General features: G+C 38.4%; 1 protein-coding gene across 3 annotated transcripts in view; it reads right to left on the reverse strand.

Annotated features, from left to right (window-relative positions):
* Positions 1-4,003: 4,003 nt before the first annotated feature.
* The window catches only part of BICRAL (BICRA like chromatin remodeling complex associated protein), a 40,006-nt gene continuing 25,194 nt past the window's right edge, over positions 4,004-18,815 (reverse strand). For all 3 annotated transcript variants that reach the window (XM_088531658.1, XM_010223825.2, XM_010223824.2), the window contains 10 exons: positions 18,422-18,470; positions 18,271-18,339; positions 12,727-14,427; positions 11,059-11,164; positions 9,628-9,728; positions 8,510-8,571; positions 8,227-8,372; positions 7,970-8,064; positions 5,705-5,807; positions 4,004-4,921 (listed from right to left, as the gene is read on the reverse strand). In XM_088531658.1, coding sequence (XP_088387784.1) covers positions 4,119-4,921; positions 5,705-5,807; positions 7,970-8,064; positions 8,227-8,372; positions 8,510-8,571; positions 9,628-9,728; positions 11,059-11,164; positions 12,727-14,427; positions 18,271-18,339; positions 18,422-18,470 — 3,235 coding nt within the window. In that variant the 3' untranslated portion in view covers positions 4,004-4,118. The remainder of the gene's footprint in view (positions 4,922-5,704; positions 5,808-7,969; positions 8,065-8,226; positions 8,373-8,509; positions 8,572-9,627; positions 9,729-11,058; positions 11,165-12,726; positions 14,428-18,270; positions 18,340-18,421; positions 18,471-18,815) is intronic.

Raw genomic sequence — 18,815 nt, forward strand, 5'->3', positions numbered from 1 at the left:
ATGACAACTGACCCAAGTCCTGGGGACAATTACTTGCTGGAACTGTTTCACAAAAGACCTCATTGTGAAAACTCCAAGAAAAAACAAAAGGGCAATTCTAAAGGGGGAAAAAAAAATCCATGAAAAATAAATTCCTGGAGAGTTTCTCTAACGTTTTAACTTACTTACATACATACCTACTCTTGTGCTGAATTCTGGTTCTTATTCTGGCATTAACTTTTCTTCATATGGATGCTCACTAGCAAACAGGTTAGGACTTTCTTTAAAATCCCATACATAAACACATATGCCCAGATGTTCAGAAATTCTGCCCAGAGTGTTGAAATAAACACAACAAGCCCCTTCATAAAAATGCTACTACAAGGCAATTAAATATACACCATATTTTTGTAGCAAAATTAAATTCTAAAGTGAAGACAGCTGCATAATAAGCTGTATATCAAGTCTTTCACAATCCAGAAAGCTTTCCTGGTAATTCTATGGGGACATGCAAAAGAAGAAAAAGAAAAACCAAGTGGTTTAGCCATCCTGATCCACATAAACATTAAAATAACACGTAACTACTTTTATCGGTCTCGTTACTCGCTGCATCCACGTGAGATGCATTCCGACAGCAGGTTTTTGTGCCTCGCAGGCACAACTGCTCAGGTTCGCCCCGCTGGGAACACCCAGGGCTCCCTGGAGCCCCCAGAGGGGCTCTCCGAGCGCTCACGGGGCTGCGCAGTCCCTCTCCTCTCTGCTGTCGCCCCCAGGCATCAGGAACACGACATCAGGAACACGATGCCTCCGCTTTGTGCAAATGCAAAGGGGAAGACGGCATCAGATCACGGCAGGATTTGCAAAGACAGCAGGGCACGACCACTGCTGGTCTTGTTCTTTTGAGACCAGCCTTGCTGCGTGTTGTTATGACGCTATACGAACCTGGTCTAAACAGTCTATGTTCAGAAAGTTCCACAGACAATATGAAAAGCAGGTCTACTAAAAATCTATAATACAGCTGCAATAGGAAAAGCACAGAAGGATATGTTGCAACCATATTACTTAAAACTGAGAAGAATCTTCTTCTGGAAATGTAAATATTCAAATTGGTTAAATCAAGACAATCACAGATAAACATTTTTCCCAAATCTTTGGCTGTATTGCAATGGTTGTTTCAATTTGTAATCTCCAACTAAACATTTCCTATCCATGGATTAACAATATATTTACTGACTTGTGTCTTTTAACAGTATTTATCCAACATAACAAAATAAACTGCAATTTGTTATACTTTTTTTTTTTTTACAAAACATTTTATAAATATTTTTACAAAATGTATACAAAGCAATTTCAAGTGAGACATACTTTACAAATGAAGGTATTTAAGCAAATAAAGTCCATACCACACTGACAATAAGTGACACATCCTCCTTAGGTGAAGTCAGTCTGTAAGGCCTCCCTAATCTAACAGATAAATTATACTAAGATCTTCAAAATGAACATATTTTCTTAATTGCCAGTTTAAAATTTGTTTTAATATTAGGCAGTATTAAATAACATTGAAATCACAATGCTGATCCAGCAAAATAATGAAAACGCTTCAAATCATGCACATTCACAATACTTTGCTGGATTTGAGCTCATATGATTAATAAATTCATACTTTCTAAGCACAACAAAAATACAATTCTTTCATTTACTGCTTCATAACGTACCAAAATTCCTTTAGAATTGAATTCCAAGGAGTGAACAACAGAACACTAACAATCTAGGATGGATCCTGCCAGAATTGGTCAATGGTTTCCCCTCGTAAGTAACTCAGAGTAATGTGTATGACCAAATCAACAGTGATCACTCTTCGCAATCTGTCCTTCGTATACGCCATTGTCCCCTATCCCAAAATAAAATTCAGTAAAAGACACGTAGCCTCATACTTCACTTATATATTCGCTCTGCAGATGCTGGAAATCTCATACCCATTTTAAGGTGGTACAAAAAGCAAGCGGATCAATGAATGTGCAACTTGTCTGTCTTTCCTATTAAAGAAAATTTTAGCTAGTCAACATATAGCTGTGTAACTTACTGTTTTTCCTTCCTAGATAGTTTCAAATGGTTATATTTCCAAGATCATAAAATACACACGCATCAGCATACACAGCTATAAGCATATTATTTAATCTAAAAAGGCAATAGGTGATGTCCGTATTGTCGGTTTTGCCAATAAGAAAACAGCTAACTGCCTCAGAGTCTATTCTATTGACACCTAACTAGAAATTTAAAACTGGCAATACTTATTACTTTTAATATTTTATACAACACTTGGGAATGCTGGGTTTTTACAAACATGTACTTTTAAATTGGCACATTTTTTTAAATGGCAATTCATAACATACAAAAAAACAGCATATCCATTTATGTTCAAGGGGAAATGAGCTTTAAATAAGTTGATCTTTCTCACGTTGCTTTCTAGATTTGGTTTCCTTCAGCGTTCAGACAGTGGACTGTAACTCAGCACCGAGTTTGCACTGTAATTTTCTGCTGTCACAAGGATCTAATTCTGCTTTCTTTTGCAGTATTCAGATAGGCTGATTTACATGATAGCAAGACTTTACCCTTTGTTTTCTTTGCTGGCTATGTGGCAACCAGAGCTTGTCACAACGAGCCGCTACGAAAATGCCTAGGAACATGGCAACAGGCAAGTCTGGAAAAAAGCAGATTCTCGAAGGAACTGTGGGGAAGGTCTGGGAGAGAACATGAGCACACCTCAGAAATCACCGAAGCTACATCCTCCTGAGCGGACATATGTACTACACGCACGCGACTAATGTCAGCGTACTTATGTGCACAACAGCACTGATGACCAAAGTAAACTAGTAAAAAGCAGCATGGGCAGCAAAAAGAAAGATGTCATAGAACAAAATAAATAAATAAAATAATAAGATTCTATCTTACCAACACGACAGCAAGCCAAATGCAAACCATGCAATGGTTTCATTTGGCTCTAGAATATGAATTAATAATTACACTCTTTTAGATATGTTTTAATAATGGGGTTGATGATTGACTTTGGTCTGTACATATCTCAGTAATTATGACTGCTACCGTGTATGATTTAACATTCTTTGAGAGCAAAAAGAAAAAAACAAAATCAAAAATAAACACTGGCCTTCAAATTTAATCAGAGTAAGGCTAATGTCCTCTTAAAATATAAGCTACTAATATTATAACAGTTTTCAAATAAAAGTGCTTTTGACACTTGGTCTAAAAAAAACAAAACAAAACAAAGAAACCAAACAACAAATTAAAAAAAAAATACCACTTCAGAAAGACTCAAGGCTGACTACATCCAATTATAAAATGCAAAATCTTTTCCTCAAGAGTTAACATATATATATGTATTATATATATAAATTCATGGCTCTGTCATGGCCTCATCCTGTACACTTCTGCCACTCACTGGCTTCCACTCTACCTTCCTTAGCCAAGCAGTTATTACTTCATTGCATGCCACTGCGACTAAGATCATATAGGATCATCCCACAGACTAAACTTACCCACTACAAATATTTCATCAAGTCCTAGCTTCTGCTCAGAAAGCAATAGAAAAGCACTTGGAAGTATGAAGCCTTGTACACACACTGATGACATCCTTCTGACTCCCAGAACAGACGGATTCATTCATAAAGCATGAATAGGAGCACAGTGGGTTTTCCAGAAAAAATATAAATAAATAAATTTGATGATCTGTGGAAGAGAAGGGTAGCGAAAAATTGTTGCTTCCATCACTTTTTAAAAACATTTTCTTAATAAATATATCCTTTCAAATGACTGTGATTGTCAGTATATTACCGTATTACATAGGGCCTAAGGACCTGCAACCTTGTTACGTTGCAGTTCTGCACAATTATCAAAAGCACTATCATAATAATACTTGAAATAAGGCCCTAACAGACTGCATTCTAACAAGGATTAACTTTACTTGGATATCTCACTGTAACCACAATGAGTATTGCTCTCAAACACAGAACAGAATCTAGTTTAGAAAGGTTAACCTTAAACATATGTCAGGCTGTACTTGTGGTGTCATTCACATTTGCTTCTGCTAAGAGAAACATCACTTGTCCATGGTACTGCAACTATTAACACTCTAAGATACTATTTACAGCTGCTTCTAAAATAGAGTCAGTTTCTACACCACCTTCACTGTGGTCTGGAATAAATTTCTCCAGGCAGTTTTCCTGTGAAGCAATAGGTGAAAAATTAGGAAATTCTAATTCAACAGAGCCACTACTAGTCGCCTCGCTTTGCGGCTGTCTCCCAGCTTTCTTAAGTTCCAAGATGTTTTTAAATGTAGTTTCTAAACTCTTACTGAGCAGTAAGTCTTGCTGGGGTTCACCAGAGCCTTTCATGTTATCAGGATGTGAAACCTCATTCTTTGGAGAACTCCGCAGAGTTTTATCTTGGAGGGAATTATTACAGGTCACTTTTGAGTAAGATTGAACTATATTCCTTGATATTTTATTGTGTGTTGTATGACCAGCTCTTGACAGAGATTTTGACAAGTCTTCAGAACTCGAAGAATTCTCAACTGACTTGGCCAGGTCTTTGCCAGCCCCCTTTTCTTCAGAAAGGGCCATGTACTGGCTCTCAGGAGAACAATTAGCCTTCTCAAACTTTAAAGCTTTAGTGAGACCCTCTGATTTTTTAGTAGAAATCTTTCCTTCTTGTGGTGTCAAAATGTTGTTAGGCACTAGAGGAAGTTTACTGTGATTTGTGGACTCTGCTGAGCTGGATTTTGGTCGGTCTCTGGCATGGATCTTTGCAGTGTGACTTCGAGAGGTTAATGTTTTGCTAGACGGATGGTCACTTTTGCTGGTCTGTGCTTCATCAGCTGTTTTATCAAATTGCTTGGCAGAACAACAAAAATCGGCCTGATAACCATCTGAAAATTAGAGCAGTAACATTTTATTTAAGCTACCTACATACCAGAGCAACCAAGATTCCAACTTTTTACTGAGTATTAAAATTCAATAACATTAATAGAGTAGAAGGTCTTTAAGAGCTTAAGAGCTGTGCCTAAACTTAAGCATAGGCTTCAGTGTTCTGCTGCATTAATGCTTTAATGACTATCATTAAATTAGCCAGCAAGCCATGTAAGTGGTCAGTACTGTAAAGTCAAACTACAGGCATTTTTGAGCATTCTACATACCCAAATATGGCATAACAAAAACAGTATTTTGTTGTCTAAACTTTCATTGTCATACACTCTCTGAATATCTTTTAAAATATGCAGAACATTAACAAAACTACCCTTTCAAAATGACATTTAATTGACAAGTATATTGACAATTTTAAAACTAAAAGCAACACTTCTTTAAGATGAACGAGAGTATTCACACTTCATACATGTCTTTGCTTCATAAGAGCAAACTCAAAGAGATTCTTCCAAATTAGACTTGACACCACAAGGAAACACAATTATGGTCAGAATAACTTCAGAAATATTTCTCTGTTGACCGGCCCAGTACTTCCTTTTCTTAATAACCATCTTCAACTTTAGAGCATCTCTAGATTATTAAATCTGGTAGTTATTAAAATTTAAGTTGTAACTGCTTATTAGGAATTTCAATTAGTAGAATCCCTAACTGTCACCATAGTCACAGGTACTTTTAACACCCTGTGCTTATGCTGCTTCCTTAAGGCTTTGAAGTTAACCACTACTTACCAGGATCCATTAGTGCAAGACGCTTATCCCGGGACAGAGAGGCCCTTTCTTCCTGGTTAAACATCCTATCAATCATAACCATTTCAGCAGAGGGATTTATCCGCTGGAAGAAAAGGAAAAAAATATAACCATCTCTGAAGTCACTTCACGTTCTGTACTAAACCAAAACTTACCACTTAGAGGTAACTCTTCAAAGGAAGAGACCAACATACATTTGTAAAATGTAAAACTGCCACATTTGTACAGAATCTTGAAAAAATCTTCACAGTGACCCCAAGCATTACTGAAACTCAGCCAAAAATAAAGTATTATTCATAGTTTAAGGTACATACATATACATACAAATACATATGGTATTTGATGAAGATCTTACAAATTATAATAAAAGCTTTACAAATGGCTTGAGGCCTCAGAAGGGAACTTTTCAACATTCTTTCAGGCACTGTCACCTGCAGGAATGTAAGGGAACCCTAACTCCATGGAACCACCCACCTGGTTACAGAGCCATTCAGAGCAAGAGCAAAGCACATACAGAGAGCAGTAGCTCCTGTGCCTGCAATGCCTCTTTGCTCAGGCAATATGTGAATTCTAGTCCTGTTCAATTTATTCATCAATGACCTGGATGAAGGGATAAAGTGCTGCCTCAGCGAGTTTGCTGATAATACCAAACTGGGAGGAGTAGCTGATACCCCAGAGGGCTGCGCTGCCATCCAGAGGGACCTGGACAGACTGGACAACTGGGCGGTGAAAAACCTCATGCAATTCAACAAGGCCAAGTGCAAGGTCCTGCACCTGGGGAGGAATAACCCCAGGCACCAGTACAGGCTGGGGACCGAGCTTGTGGAGAGCAGCTCTGCAGAGAAAGACCTGGGTGTCATGGTGGACGACAAGTTGACCATGAGGCAGCAGTGTGCCCTCGTGGCCAAGAAGGCCAATGGGATCCTGGGGTGCATTAAGAAGAGCGTCTCCAGCAGGTCGAGGGAGGTGATCCTGCCCCTCTACTCAGCCCTGGTGAGGCCACATCTGGAGTATTGTGTCCAGTTCTGGGCTCCACAGTACAAGAGGGATGTGGAGCTGCTGGAGAGAGTTCAGCACAGGGCTACGAGGATGATCAGGGGCCTGGAACATCTGCTGTATGAGAAGAGGCTGAGGGAGCTGGGCCTGTTCAGCCTGGAGAAGAGAAAGCTGAGAGGGGACCTGATCAGTGTTTATAAATACATCAAAGGAGGGAGTGAGGAGGATGGTGCTGGCCTCTTTTCAGTGGTGGCCACCGACAGAACTAGAGGTACACAAACTGAAGCACCAAAAGTTCCACAGGAACTTAAGGAAAAATTTCTTAACAGTGAGGGTGACAGAGCACTGGAACAGCCTGCCCAGAGAGGTTGTGGAGTCTCCTTCTCTGGAGATCTTCAAAACCCACTTGGACGCAGTCCTGTGCCATGTGCTCTAGGTGACCCTGCGTGTGCAGGGGGTTGGACTAGATGACCTCTAGAGGTCCCTTCCAACCTTAAGCATTCTATGATTCTATGAAGCGTGGACTCAGCGCGTTTCTTTGGTTTTAGGATACAAGCATATATACTTAGATATATGGTCACTGGTCATGCTGCTAGACTAAGCTGGAATCGGACTGCACATGTATAAATGCAAGTAAGAAATGGTATCAACAACATGAATTCTTTTAAGTGATAGCTCTCACCTTCCTGCAGAAAAATATTCAGCAGGATACTAAGCAGTAAGTTCTACTAGTTCTGTAGGCATTACCTACTGAGCTGGGACCATGCTCTTGAAAGTTATCCCACCCCAAGCATATGCACCTTACAGTCTACTCCAGGGGAGGTGTGGGAGCTCTGCAAACTGTGCTGCAGTAGATGCAGCACAATGCTAGAGGAACCAGACAGAAGCGACATGCTCTACAACAGAGATCTGAAAACAGGAAGAACAGCAAGAAATGGGAGATGATGCTAGGAAAAGATCCCAGCTCTAATTTCAACTACAGAACTGTAAACAGAGAATTATTTCAAGTATTTTTCTGAAGCCCCTGTTCCATACTAAGAAGTACCTTCAAAAGTATATCTCTCTTGAGACAAATTCAGGTTAAATTATTTACCAAGTAGTATCAGGATCCTTTATATAAGCATGAACCATCTTATAGGGCTCACAGAAAAACAGATTTTTACTGGCAAAATACAACTAGTTTACTGATTCAAGGCAATTTATACAAACTAAATCATACCCTGTAAAATATAACTGGATTATCCACCTTACCATTGCATCTTCTAGAAGCAAACTCCTGTACTTGTTCAGCATAGCCTGGGTTCTCTTCAGAAGCTGTGTAGCTACAGATTCAAATTCACTGTCCACTAAAGAGATAAGAGAATACTTTAAAATACTTTTCTTCAGTAACCACAAGTCTCAGGAACCTGCACAAACTTTAAAATTTTTCCTTTCTTTTTGCTTAACTTACATAAAGAATTCTCTTGATCCATTCATTACCTTAACTCCAATTTTCAGAAGAAAATTACCTTTTCTTAAGTCTTCCTCTGTTGGCAGGGATCCCTGGCACACATGATATGAAAGGAGTCTCTGAACTGCGTCATTTAATGATCTGAATTCGCTTTTATCTGGTGTCACAGCATGCACCTGATCCTTCTGCAATTGTTGTAGGATACTGCAAGGAAAATTAATGATATTTATAATTAACACAGTCTAATCCTAAAAGAAGTTTATACATTGACAAAAAGAAAAAGGAGATAAAGGTTGAACAGAATGTTTGCAATAAAATTACAGAAGAAGGATGTAACTTACAAAGCTCCTTTAGTTAACTGTTTAGATGCAGGCCTTTTCTGTCCAACGATATGACCATCCACCTAAATTCAAAATAAAAGACAAATTAAATTGATACTACATCCTCCCTTGCAAAGCCTAGGCTTTCCAGCATTCATCTCTGCCAATTCAGCATATTAAAAATATTAACTGTAGTCACCAAGTAAATCAATTTCAACTGTCTCTTATCTTTGCAGGGCACTGGATCAATGAAATAGGGAAGCCGCTTCTCTTGCGCAAACCCAAGATAGGACAGATAGGCTGCTTATAGGCAGATTGCACTGTGGTGCATACACACACTTCACTGGGAAAAACATTGGTCATCAAATTTAGCAGGTGAGAGAAGGACAGATACAGTTAAAAACTTCTGAAGCAAAATTTCCCAGCACTTCTCAGCTGATGCCTCTTGCCCAGTTTTGATGGATTAGAAGACTTGCCAGAGGAGCATGCTACGGCTTCAAGATGTGAAATCTCAAAGGTCATGGTGGTTGGGATGGGCAGCCCTAGCAGCTCTGATTCAGTGTTAGTGCTACAGATATATCCATCAAAGAACTGGGCAGCTTTCTTGCTTTCCTTATACATCTAAGAACACAAGGTTTTACAGAGAATCACTCCCTGGGATGTGAAGGGCTCTGAGGTGGTAGAGGCACATGTTTCCACGGTATGGAAGGCGCTATTGCAACCCAAAGACTCCCAAAGTGATCATATTCTGGATCCAATTTATCCTAGTTATTTATGATTCAGATGCAAATAACAAGCTCTTTTAAATTGCAATATGCTCAGCAGGAAGAAACAAGCATGCAGTACAGAGCATCCTTTCTGGCATGGCAGAAGTCACATGAAGCAAATACACTACAATGATTCTTGCTGGTCAAAAGCTTCTAGCACACACCACCATAGGAGAAGGCATTCCTCTTACTGAAGGTACCTCAAAACATTAGGACAATAACTCAAAGAACCAACTGAACTCAAAATTTAGTACTACATTACATACTTTCTGCGTTACAGTCAGGAATATAGTGGAAAACATGTATGTCAAATTGCATCAAACTGCTCCATTAAAATTTAAAGGAAAACCAAAAAAGAAGAAGACTCTCTACCTGTATATTCTGCTGAACAGGAGATGATCCTATTACTTTTTCTTGTTGTAGTTGTGCTGTTCCTAGAGACTGCGGTATGATTTTTCCTCCAGAGTCCTGTCCTATAAAACATATGTTAAAAAGACTGTTATCTTAACCGAGAACAGAATAAATTTCAGGTCCCTATCCCAATAGTGTTACTGAAGTTTTTAGCTTTTAAGAAAGAAACATATATTAATCATAAGCTTAAAAAACCTAGCATAAGAACCCTGCAGAGAAACTGGCACATAAAAATGAAATATGACTGATATTATTGTGCCCCAAACTATAAAAATGCTTCGCTGTAGAGAATGTTCTACCAAGCTACTGCAAAATAAGGAAAGAAAAGAAAAAGAGAAAAAAAAAAAGAAAGAAGTATCACGTGTATAACAAGCCAGAAGTTTACTGAAAATAACACAGTATATTTTATCATTTTTTTTCAATACTAGCACAACACTCCTAACATATCAACCTGAATTTTGCAGAGCTCTTAAAAATATTTAGATAGTAGCCTTATACGTTTTTCTTGATTTTAGATGCAATTTTAGAATTCCTCCTACTGTCTGGCTTGGAAATTCAAAGAGCATTCTATCAGTCATACACACTATAATCAACACCTAAAGAACAAATATACTTTTTTCTTCAGAAACACTGGTGTTGATTTTAACAAATGCCTGACCATCTTGCACATACCACTACACAAGAAATAAACACATAAATAAATAACTGAAGCAAGTAGATGGGATCTTATTCAGGTCCCAGGTTATTTATGTACAATGAGAACAAGAAGGCTCATTGCATTTTCTCTGTCTGCTTTGAATCTATCATAATCTGCCATTTTTTGGCTGTTGCTTTTTTGTTTTGTTTCCTAGTAGCATAGTGCCACTTAAAAGCTGTGTGTTTCACCATGACCAATGCATTAACAATCCTAATTGAAGGTAAAAAACTTATTCAAAAGCAAATCCAGTGAGGAAAGTCTGCCTTGTAACCACTATTCTTTATTCTTCCGTATTTGAAGCAGCCCTCACAAGAGGCGCTCTAGAAGTTTCAGAGAATATTGTCGCAAATACCCATCTTTTGAAAATAACTAATGTTCTAAGCTGAAAAAAACTCTAGAGAAATAAAAGAGAACAAATTTGAGTTTTATACAGAGGAAATAGTTGTTTAGTGCATATATTTCACTTATCAGTCTGAAAAATGAAGCAGAATTATTAGCTGTCCAGGCTGGGAAGAACAAAAGCACTCACTCAGTGCTAAAAAAACTTGTTTTGATTTCTTCTAAATACAGAATTCTGATAACCTGTAGGACCCTAACAGAATACACCATCAATTCAAGCCTGACCCTGTGAAGGATAACCAATTTTTGTTGCAGGAGGAATTAGCAAAAATGATTATAAAAAGACCTTAGTTGACCTGATAATGTGTTACTCAGAAGACTTGTTAGCTGAGGCTGCCTCAAATTATCCTGTGTCTTTGATGCAGAAACTGGTGACATCTGGCTCATAGATTTTTTTTGTGCCTGTGAAAAGATCACATACACATGTCAGTGAAATGTTTACCAAAACCTTTAATAGAGAAAATGAGTAGGAGAAAAAAAAAAAAAGGCAGCTACAGCTCATCAGCTCTACACACTTCTCTCTCACCTCAACTTTGTAAGTAGTGGAGTTTCAGCTATCTCAATCCCTACTACTAAACACAAGAATCTTATGAACTACATCAGACAGGAATAGATATTAGACAAAAAGTATAGCTAAAAAAGACTCTACAAGAGCCATTATTTCCCATGATTCTACCTAAAAGTTTCCTTCAGATAGGTGTACTTTTAAGAGTCTCAAAACTGCAAAATATATCTAAGCGAAATGTCTCAATAAATCTGTCTCAACTAAACACATGCAGAGGCAAAAACTATGCAGTATGTAGTGACTAAATCATGCATATTTTACAGTACAACATTTCAAATGGGAACACAAACATACTAAAACGATTCTTGCAAACAGCAGAATCTGATCTCTGCAGTTACCCATGGATGCATTTTCATTTTATGGCCCTGAAATTTCAACAGACAAATAAAATGCTCTTTCACAGCAATGGGATTTTTTTTTTCCAAATCTCACTGACTTCAGCACATATATAAATCGGAAGATGTACATGAAGAGTCCATCAGGCAGGCTTTATACTACCCATCTACAAACAACTTTTACCACCTGCACTAACAGTTTCTGCAAAGACAAAAACATGGTCCTACAACAGGTCCATCCTTATTTTCTAAATAAAGCCAAAACTTGAATATATACATCGTAACTACAACCACTGGAAAAATAAGACCCGTTCTCATCTTACAAGCACACTCAGACCTTTCTCTCCTCCCTGCCTCCCTTCCTTGACTTCTTAGAGAAAATATACTTTTCAAATGATACTCTCTTACAAACTGCCATGGAAAATATATCCTATTAATTGTTCCAAGAAACACCTTTTGCTGTTTTTTGACTGCTTAATTTCAAATTTGAAAGCTACGAACTGTTCAAGAAACACAAAACTGTAGTGGACAAAAGTATCAAAATGGCATCTTTAATGGATTAAATTTATACGGTGAAATAACAGTTACATGGCCTGAGAAACTTTTTTAATTTAACAGGTCCAATCTTGAAAACAGATGCATACTTCTTACTGAAGTCAAAAGGTGTTAAGATGTTATAGATGTTAAGAATGTACCCCAAATTCTAGTTTAGTCCTAGCTCTACAGTAAGATCTTCAGGAGTGCCCAGGGTTTCGCAGTCCTCATTAGTTTAGGTGGGAGCAGGAAAAAACAATCATCACTAAGCAGTTTTCAATATATCACTACAAGCCAACAATGAAATCTTCATTCATTCTCATTCACTTAGTGATACTTATTTTATAAAATACTGAATGAAATGACTTCTACTGGAATACAGGAACTTCCAAGCATTTCCACAATATTTGTAATTAATATAAACCAGCTAAATTAACGCATTAATGCCAGCGTAAACACAGCCTCGCTCACCCATTTTTAGCACAGTATAAGCACATTTCTTCAGTTGCATTCTCAAGGAGCTTTCGTACCTGACTGAAAGCGAACTGCTGTTGGGTTACTCCAGCTGATGTGTGACTGAAGGTGCTCACAGATTTGGAAGAGGATGCTGGAAGACGATGCCCGGCACTCGCAGAGACTTGAGTTCTGTTCTGTGCGAGTTGATCTCCCGTGAAGTTTCCTCCTGATGCAACAGACTGAGCTGGTGGTCCCAGGCTGGGATGTCCCGAACCAGAAGAACTTACAACAGCAAATCTATTCGGCGCAGACATATTTGAGACTGTAGACTGCCCAGGTGACATTGTAGTAAAACCAGATCTGCCTTGAGAAACGTTAGCTTGACTTGGTGATAAATGCAACACTGTCGGCGATGCCTGTTGCAGTGGCACCTGTCCACCAACAATTTGAGAAGATCCATGATTCACTATAACTTGGCTTCCAGGAGCTGTGAACGTCTGGCCGGAAACTAGCTGAACAGCTGTGCTCTGATTATTCAGCATCTGTCCCGAATACGGCTGGTTGGCCCTCAGCATGTTTGTAGAGTTCCTGTTCAGCATAACATGCTCAGCGGACACTTGGCTAGGAACCAGCTGGGAAGATGGAGTCTGCAAAAGCTGTCCGTTTATGGCCTGGACATGATGAACTGAATTAGAACTAACAGACAAGCTTGTAGGTATGAGGAACTGGTTCTGAGGTGCATGCGACTGCCCCATAGGAGAATGGATAACAATACTACCTCCAGCATTACTGACTGTCTGAGGCGTGACTGGTTTTCTTGTATTTTGCTGATTGACAATATTAACAGACATATGAGGACCAACCACTGAATTCTGAGGTGAGTTTGCAGAAGCAAAAGGAATCCCTTGCTGCACATGATGTTGCTGTATTCCCAAGTTATTCACATTGTAAGCAGTTTGCTGACCCATCTGGAGAGGCTTTGGTTGGATATTAATGGGAACTTTATTAGAGTTTGGTGCTAAACCCCTTTGAATGATGATATTATGGACAGGCAATGACGTCTGAAAATTTGTGCTGTTGAATGGGACGGTTACGGGTTGTGCTACTGGGCTTGAATTTGAGTTACCAAACAAAGAGTTACCATTTGGAGTCTGTCTGTGAACCAAGAGGCCACCACTCATGTTTGCAGGTGCTTGCTGTCCATTGCCCTTCAGTATAATCTGAGATCCATCAAGGTTATTAATGGTCATCATGGAAGGCTGATTACTAAAAGAACCAATTAGCTGTATCTGCCCAGAACCACTAATCTGGCTGCTATTGGACAAATGCTGGCTGGGAACACTAATTCCAACATGTTGCATAAAGCCATGTTGCACACCAACTGTATTGCTTGCAAAAGATGCTCCAACAGGTTGCTGTACCACTTGAGTAACTCCTATAGGTTGCAACGTCTGACCTGAGTAATTAGAAACATTAGAAGCCTGAGTAAAGGATGCTGATGAAGAAGGATGAAGCTGAGCTTGTGCAAACTGTTGGCTAGAACCTACACTGGCATCCAAATATGCCTCTTCTGCCAAAGTCTGTTCGGTAATATTGGCCTCCTGCAAGGACTTCTGAAGAATATCAAAAGGCTGATCCTCACTAAGATCAGGTAAAGGAGAAGAAACAAGTTCATCTTCAAGAAACTGAAGGCTACTGGACAGCGGCAGTCCATCACTAGGCCCCTCACCAAGCTGGCTGCTCACACCTTTTACAGATGACTTAGGATCGGTGTTCTGAAACATAAAAAACAAGAAAATTAAATTACTTTTCAAAAATTGTAAGCTTTGCTTTTTTCCCCCCACCATGATTCTTCTTGCAAACAAACTTCTCCTACAAAATTATATCCTCTGCATCCTAGGCATATTATCAAGTAACATTCACCCCATGCAGGGGTCAGCACAAACTTGTATCCCTTACATATCACTTGGGTCCCACAGCAGACTGCTGGGGACTCTCCTCTCCTCGCACTCCTCCAACGTCTCAGTCACACAGATCTCTGCTCTGGAGCTGCCCTTTCTCTAGAGCATGGGACACTCAAGGTACCACCTTCCCTGCCCCCCAGCTTGAGCATCTGACGGACCAGCGCATAGAAGAAAGAGGAAAAAGACCTCCAACGTAATTGGAATTTGGGGCAAATTATAGTAGTAGCAGTATTAGGAGTGAAGAGGTGGGAGAAAGGTGCTCTTTGCTGACTTTCTCTATCAAACAAGACCCCAAATCTCCAAAATCCTGCCAGTATCAGCCACAAAGAACAAGCTAACAGCCACCTCAAAGTTAAGGAACAAAGATAAATCTTTATAAGAATTTTAGAAACAAAGCAGTAAGAAAAATAAAGCTATAGATTTTCTGTTGTATTTTATTAAAGAGATTATGGAGAGATATAAATGTTTAAACTAGTATCAAAGGTCACCTTCAAGAAAAAAATCCTTGTATCTGTAGTCATAAGTATTACGATAAAGAAAATCCTAAGTTTCTTTACTTTGGTCTATTGTCAGTAACATTTTATTGCCACAGAGCTGTGTCCAGGAGCTCAGCACAGCAACATTGATGTCAGGTTTCCAAAGAGGACTATAAATGTCAAATTTAAACGGATATGGATCACTTAAAATAGTTAAGGTAGACAGCTCATTTTTCTAAATTCCAAAATCTTAATTCAATTATTCCAAAACAAAATCCAATTTCTTTTTAAACCAGGTCAAATACAACATGTGCGTGTATAATTACGAGCAGGTTCGTATTCTGAACCCTCACTCATTGAAGATCAGCAGACATCTGTTTTCACCTGATCTTAACAGGGTGGAGATGCTGCAAGGCATAATTATCAGCTCTCCTAACTCCAGTTCCCCAAACATCATAGCTGCTTAGAATTTTAGTTATTATAGTTATTTATAATTCTACCCCATTCTCCTCCTGATTCTATGTTATGAAACTTCCTTCATGTCTTAGAACATTAAGAAACTGTTCCAATTCAGTAAAACATTTCAACACACAATTATAAAATTGTAGAAAATCTTCTTTAAATATACGTTAACAAATGGAATGAAACTGGTACTTAAACATTTTGATATCTGTACCTCCTGAACACCTAAATTAGGTTCTGGACTGTGCCAGACAGAGGAAAAAGGAGGTTCTAACTAGGGTTCCATCAGCACTGCTGACTGTCGGCTTCCTGCGGAGGGTTCCCTACGGTGTCTGTAAAGCGTCTTCAGCCACTGTGCTTTGACATTAGTCTTTTAGAAACCTCATCTTAGAAGCAGAATTCAACCTGGATATCTCTCTTCCTTACGAAAAGGGCAAGGAACACTAGTTACCTAAGAACAGCCGAGCATGTTTTATGGAGATATCTCATCTGACGCAAAATTCAGTTCAAAATCTTTCCTATCTCTATAATTTAGCTGTCTCTTTCAGGTTCTAAGTAATATCGTTACAGGCAATCAATATTCACAGTTATATTCCCAGGACTTTTTAACATATGAAAATACATTTGGGTGCATAAATTGGAACTCAGAGTCTTCCAAGTTATCAGCTGAATCTATCTCTACTGCCCAGATATTAAGTAGAAGGAAGGAGAAAAAAACTAAAAAAAATAAAAAAAATAAAAATGAAATTAAATTAAAAAGACACCTAACGCCCTACTAATTTCAACAGGCATTTAGTGCCTCTGGAACTTTTTCTATCTGGTTGAAGTAACCAGAGTCTTACTCTCTCTGGCTCTGTAACTATTCCAATCCCGTATGGTGTGTAATAGGAATGATGAAAAAGTCATTGAATACAACTCATCTAAGAGAACATTAGTATTAGTTATAGAGATGCAAAAGGATGAGAACAGAAACACAAGAGTGAAAGGGAGTAGGCAGTCCTAGGAGCACAACCTACAAAACTGCTACTCTGATCCCCTGTCTTCTAGATCACCACACCAACCTCACACCACAGAAAACTTTTCTGGCATTCACTGAATATTCTCGTTTCTCCCAAACACTAATTCCTACCAACAATCCCACCTTGCCCAGTAGCACCCATTTCATCTCAATTTACTCTAGAAGTTCACCTTCTGAGAATATACAATAAATACACCCCTTACTCCCACCCACACACTCATGCTCATTTGAAGAATCTCTGCAAGGAACAACTAGAAAGTTCATCCTGGGCCAAATCCATGTCGTACATTATCCTTTTTTTCCCATGATCTTGTCTTTCTTAGGAAGCCTCCTCAAAACTCACCTTTGCTATAATGTACACAGGAAAGTGCTGTCTGATCATGGCTAGCCTGGTATCAAGTTGTGCCCACTGTTCCTAAGCAGTTGAAAATTGGGTGCACCTTATTCTTGTTGGTACCCCATTTTCCCCACCAGCTACTCAACCAGTTCAGCTATGACGCCTCACATCTGTTAGCTTGTAAGCTCTAGAATGGGCTGTCACTCAATGTATGTTCTAAATATGTAATAATAAGGATGAAAGGAGAAGGGCAGGGCAAATACTTCAACCTTACAATACTGCGGCTCAAGAAAGCTACCAGGTCTCCACACACAGTACATGTTTTACAGGACTTATGTATGCCAATTAAAGACCCTACACACCTACAGTATATCCACAAATCTGTTAGGAACACGGGCTAAACATGCACAGTCACAAAGACAGTAAAACAGAAAGAGGAATTAACTGGGAAAACCCAACTGTATGCACTCAAATAACTCAACTGTGGGATGAAGTCAATTTAAAAAAGAAGAAAAAAAAATGAGAGAGATCACAGAAATGTGGCTTTGAAGGGACCTTTGGAAATCATCTAGTCCAGCCTCCTGCTCAAAGCGGGACTATTGCCTATCCTAGACATCCATGACAGCCATGGATCTGTCAAGCTGAGTCTTAAAAACCTGCTCAGATGCAGATTACACATCCTCCCTGAGGAATTTGGCCCACTGCTGCAATAATCTCTTGGTTAAGAAAAAGCACTGAAGATGACTTAAAGGACCTAATAAATTTTAAGCGACATTTTAAAACATTTCTTAAGGATAAAAAGTTCATACACAGCAATAATTCAAAGCATACCATGGATCAGGAAATAGTTCAGAAAAAATTCCCTAATACTGGAATTATAGAAAGAGGATATCCCAAGAAAATTTTTCAGTCTAAAAAATACTAATTTGTTTAAAAAATATATTATTTAAGATTCTATTTAGAAATAAGAAACAAAAATATTCTAATATACACAGGAAACATATGAATGACTGTGTATGATTTTGAGCACTAATATTTCTCTGAACACTAAAATGACAAGTCCAGTTCACTGGGTAGAGTTACACTAGAGAACATTTACACTGCTCAGCAAGTTGCTTTTGCATATTTGAGAAATGTCTCAAGAGTGTCACTTATTTTTTAATTCAACTCCCCACTGAAAATTCAGTGCTTAAAATAAACTGCATGAGGCAGTCCTAATTCAGAATTTTCATACCAAAAAGCTCAAAGCCCAAATCTACTTCATTCAGCCTTACTAAAAGAAAATACACACACACACATATAAAATCATAACAGAGGCATGCAATCTCAATTAAAATATAACTTATCTCCTGGCTACTTACATTGGAGTTGGCGAAAATTGAATTTGAGTTGGCTACAGAATATTCTGCATTAGTCAAGTCTTCATTGCTCTGGCAAAACACAAAAATCATGTTCAAAAATAATATACATAATGAAGTTTATACATGTCTAATAAATATGAATGCTACTTACAGATTTACTACTAGGTCCATGTAGAAAATAATTCAGCGCCTGTGGGTCCCTTTAAAAAAAAAAAAAAAAGAAGTTATTACTTAAACAGCTTTCTGCTCAATAAGGCTCTGAGTAGGGCAACTGAGCCCTGTATTCTACTCATACAAATCAGGTCTGCTTCACTGATTCCAATAAAAAGCTGAAAAATTACATCATCTGTTTATCACATTGCCACTGGGACAAAGCAATTAAGAAAAAAAAAAAAAGTTCTTAACAGAATCTTAGTTACATTCAATTTCACTTCCTTTTACATATGCTTAAAATACATAGTACTTTATGACCATACAGAGCACAAAATGTAAGGAAAATACTATCACCAAATAATATGAAAACTAATATATGAACTATCTTTTCT

This window comes from Tinamus guttatus, unplaced genomic scaffold (genome assembly GCF_059628265.1).
Source record: "Tinamus guttatus ecotype Peru unplaced genomic scaffold, ASM5962826v1 Tinamus_guttatus_pri_ptg000033l, whole genome shotgun sequence".
NCBI lineage: Eukaryota > Metazoa > Chordata > Aves > Tinamiformes > Tinamidae > Tinamus > Tinamus guttatus.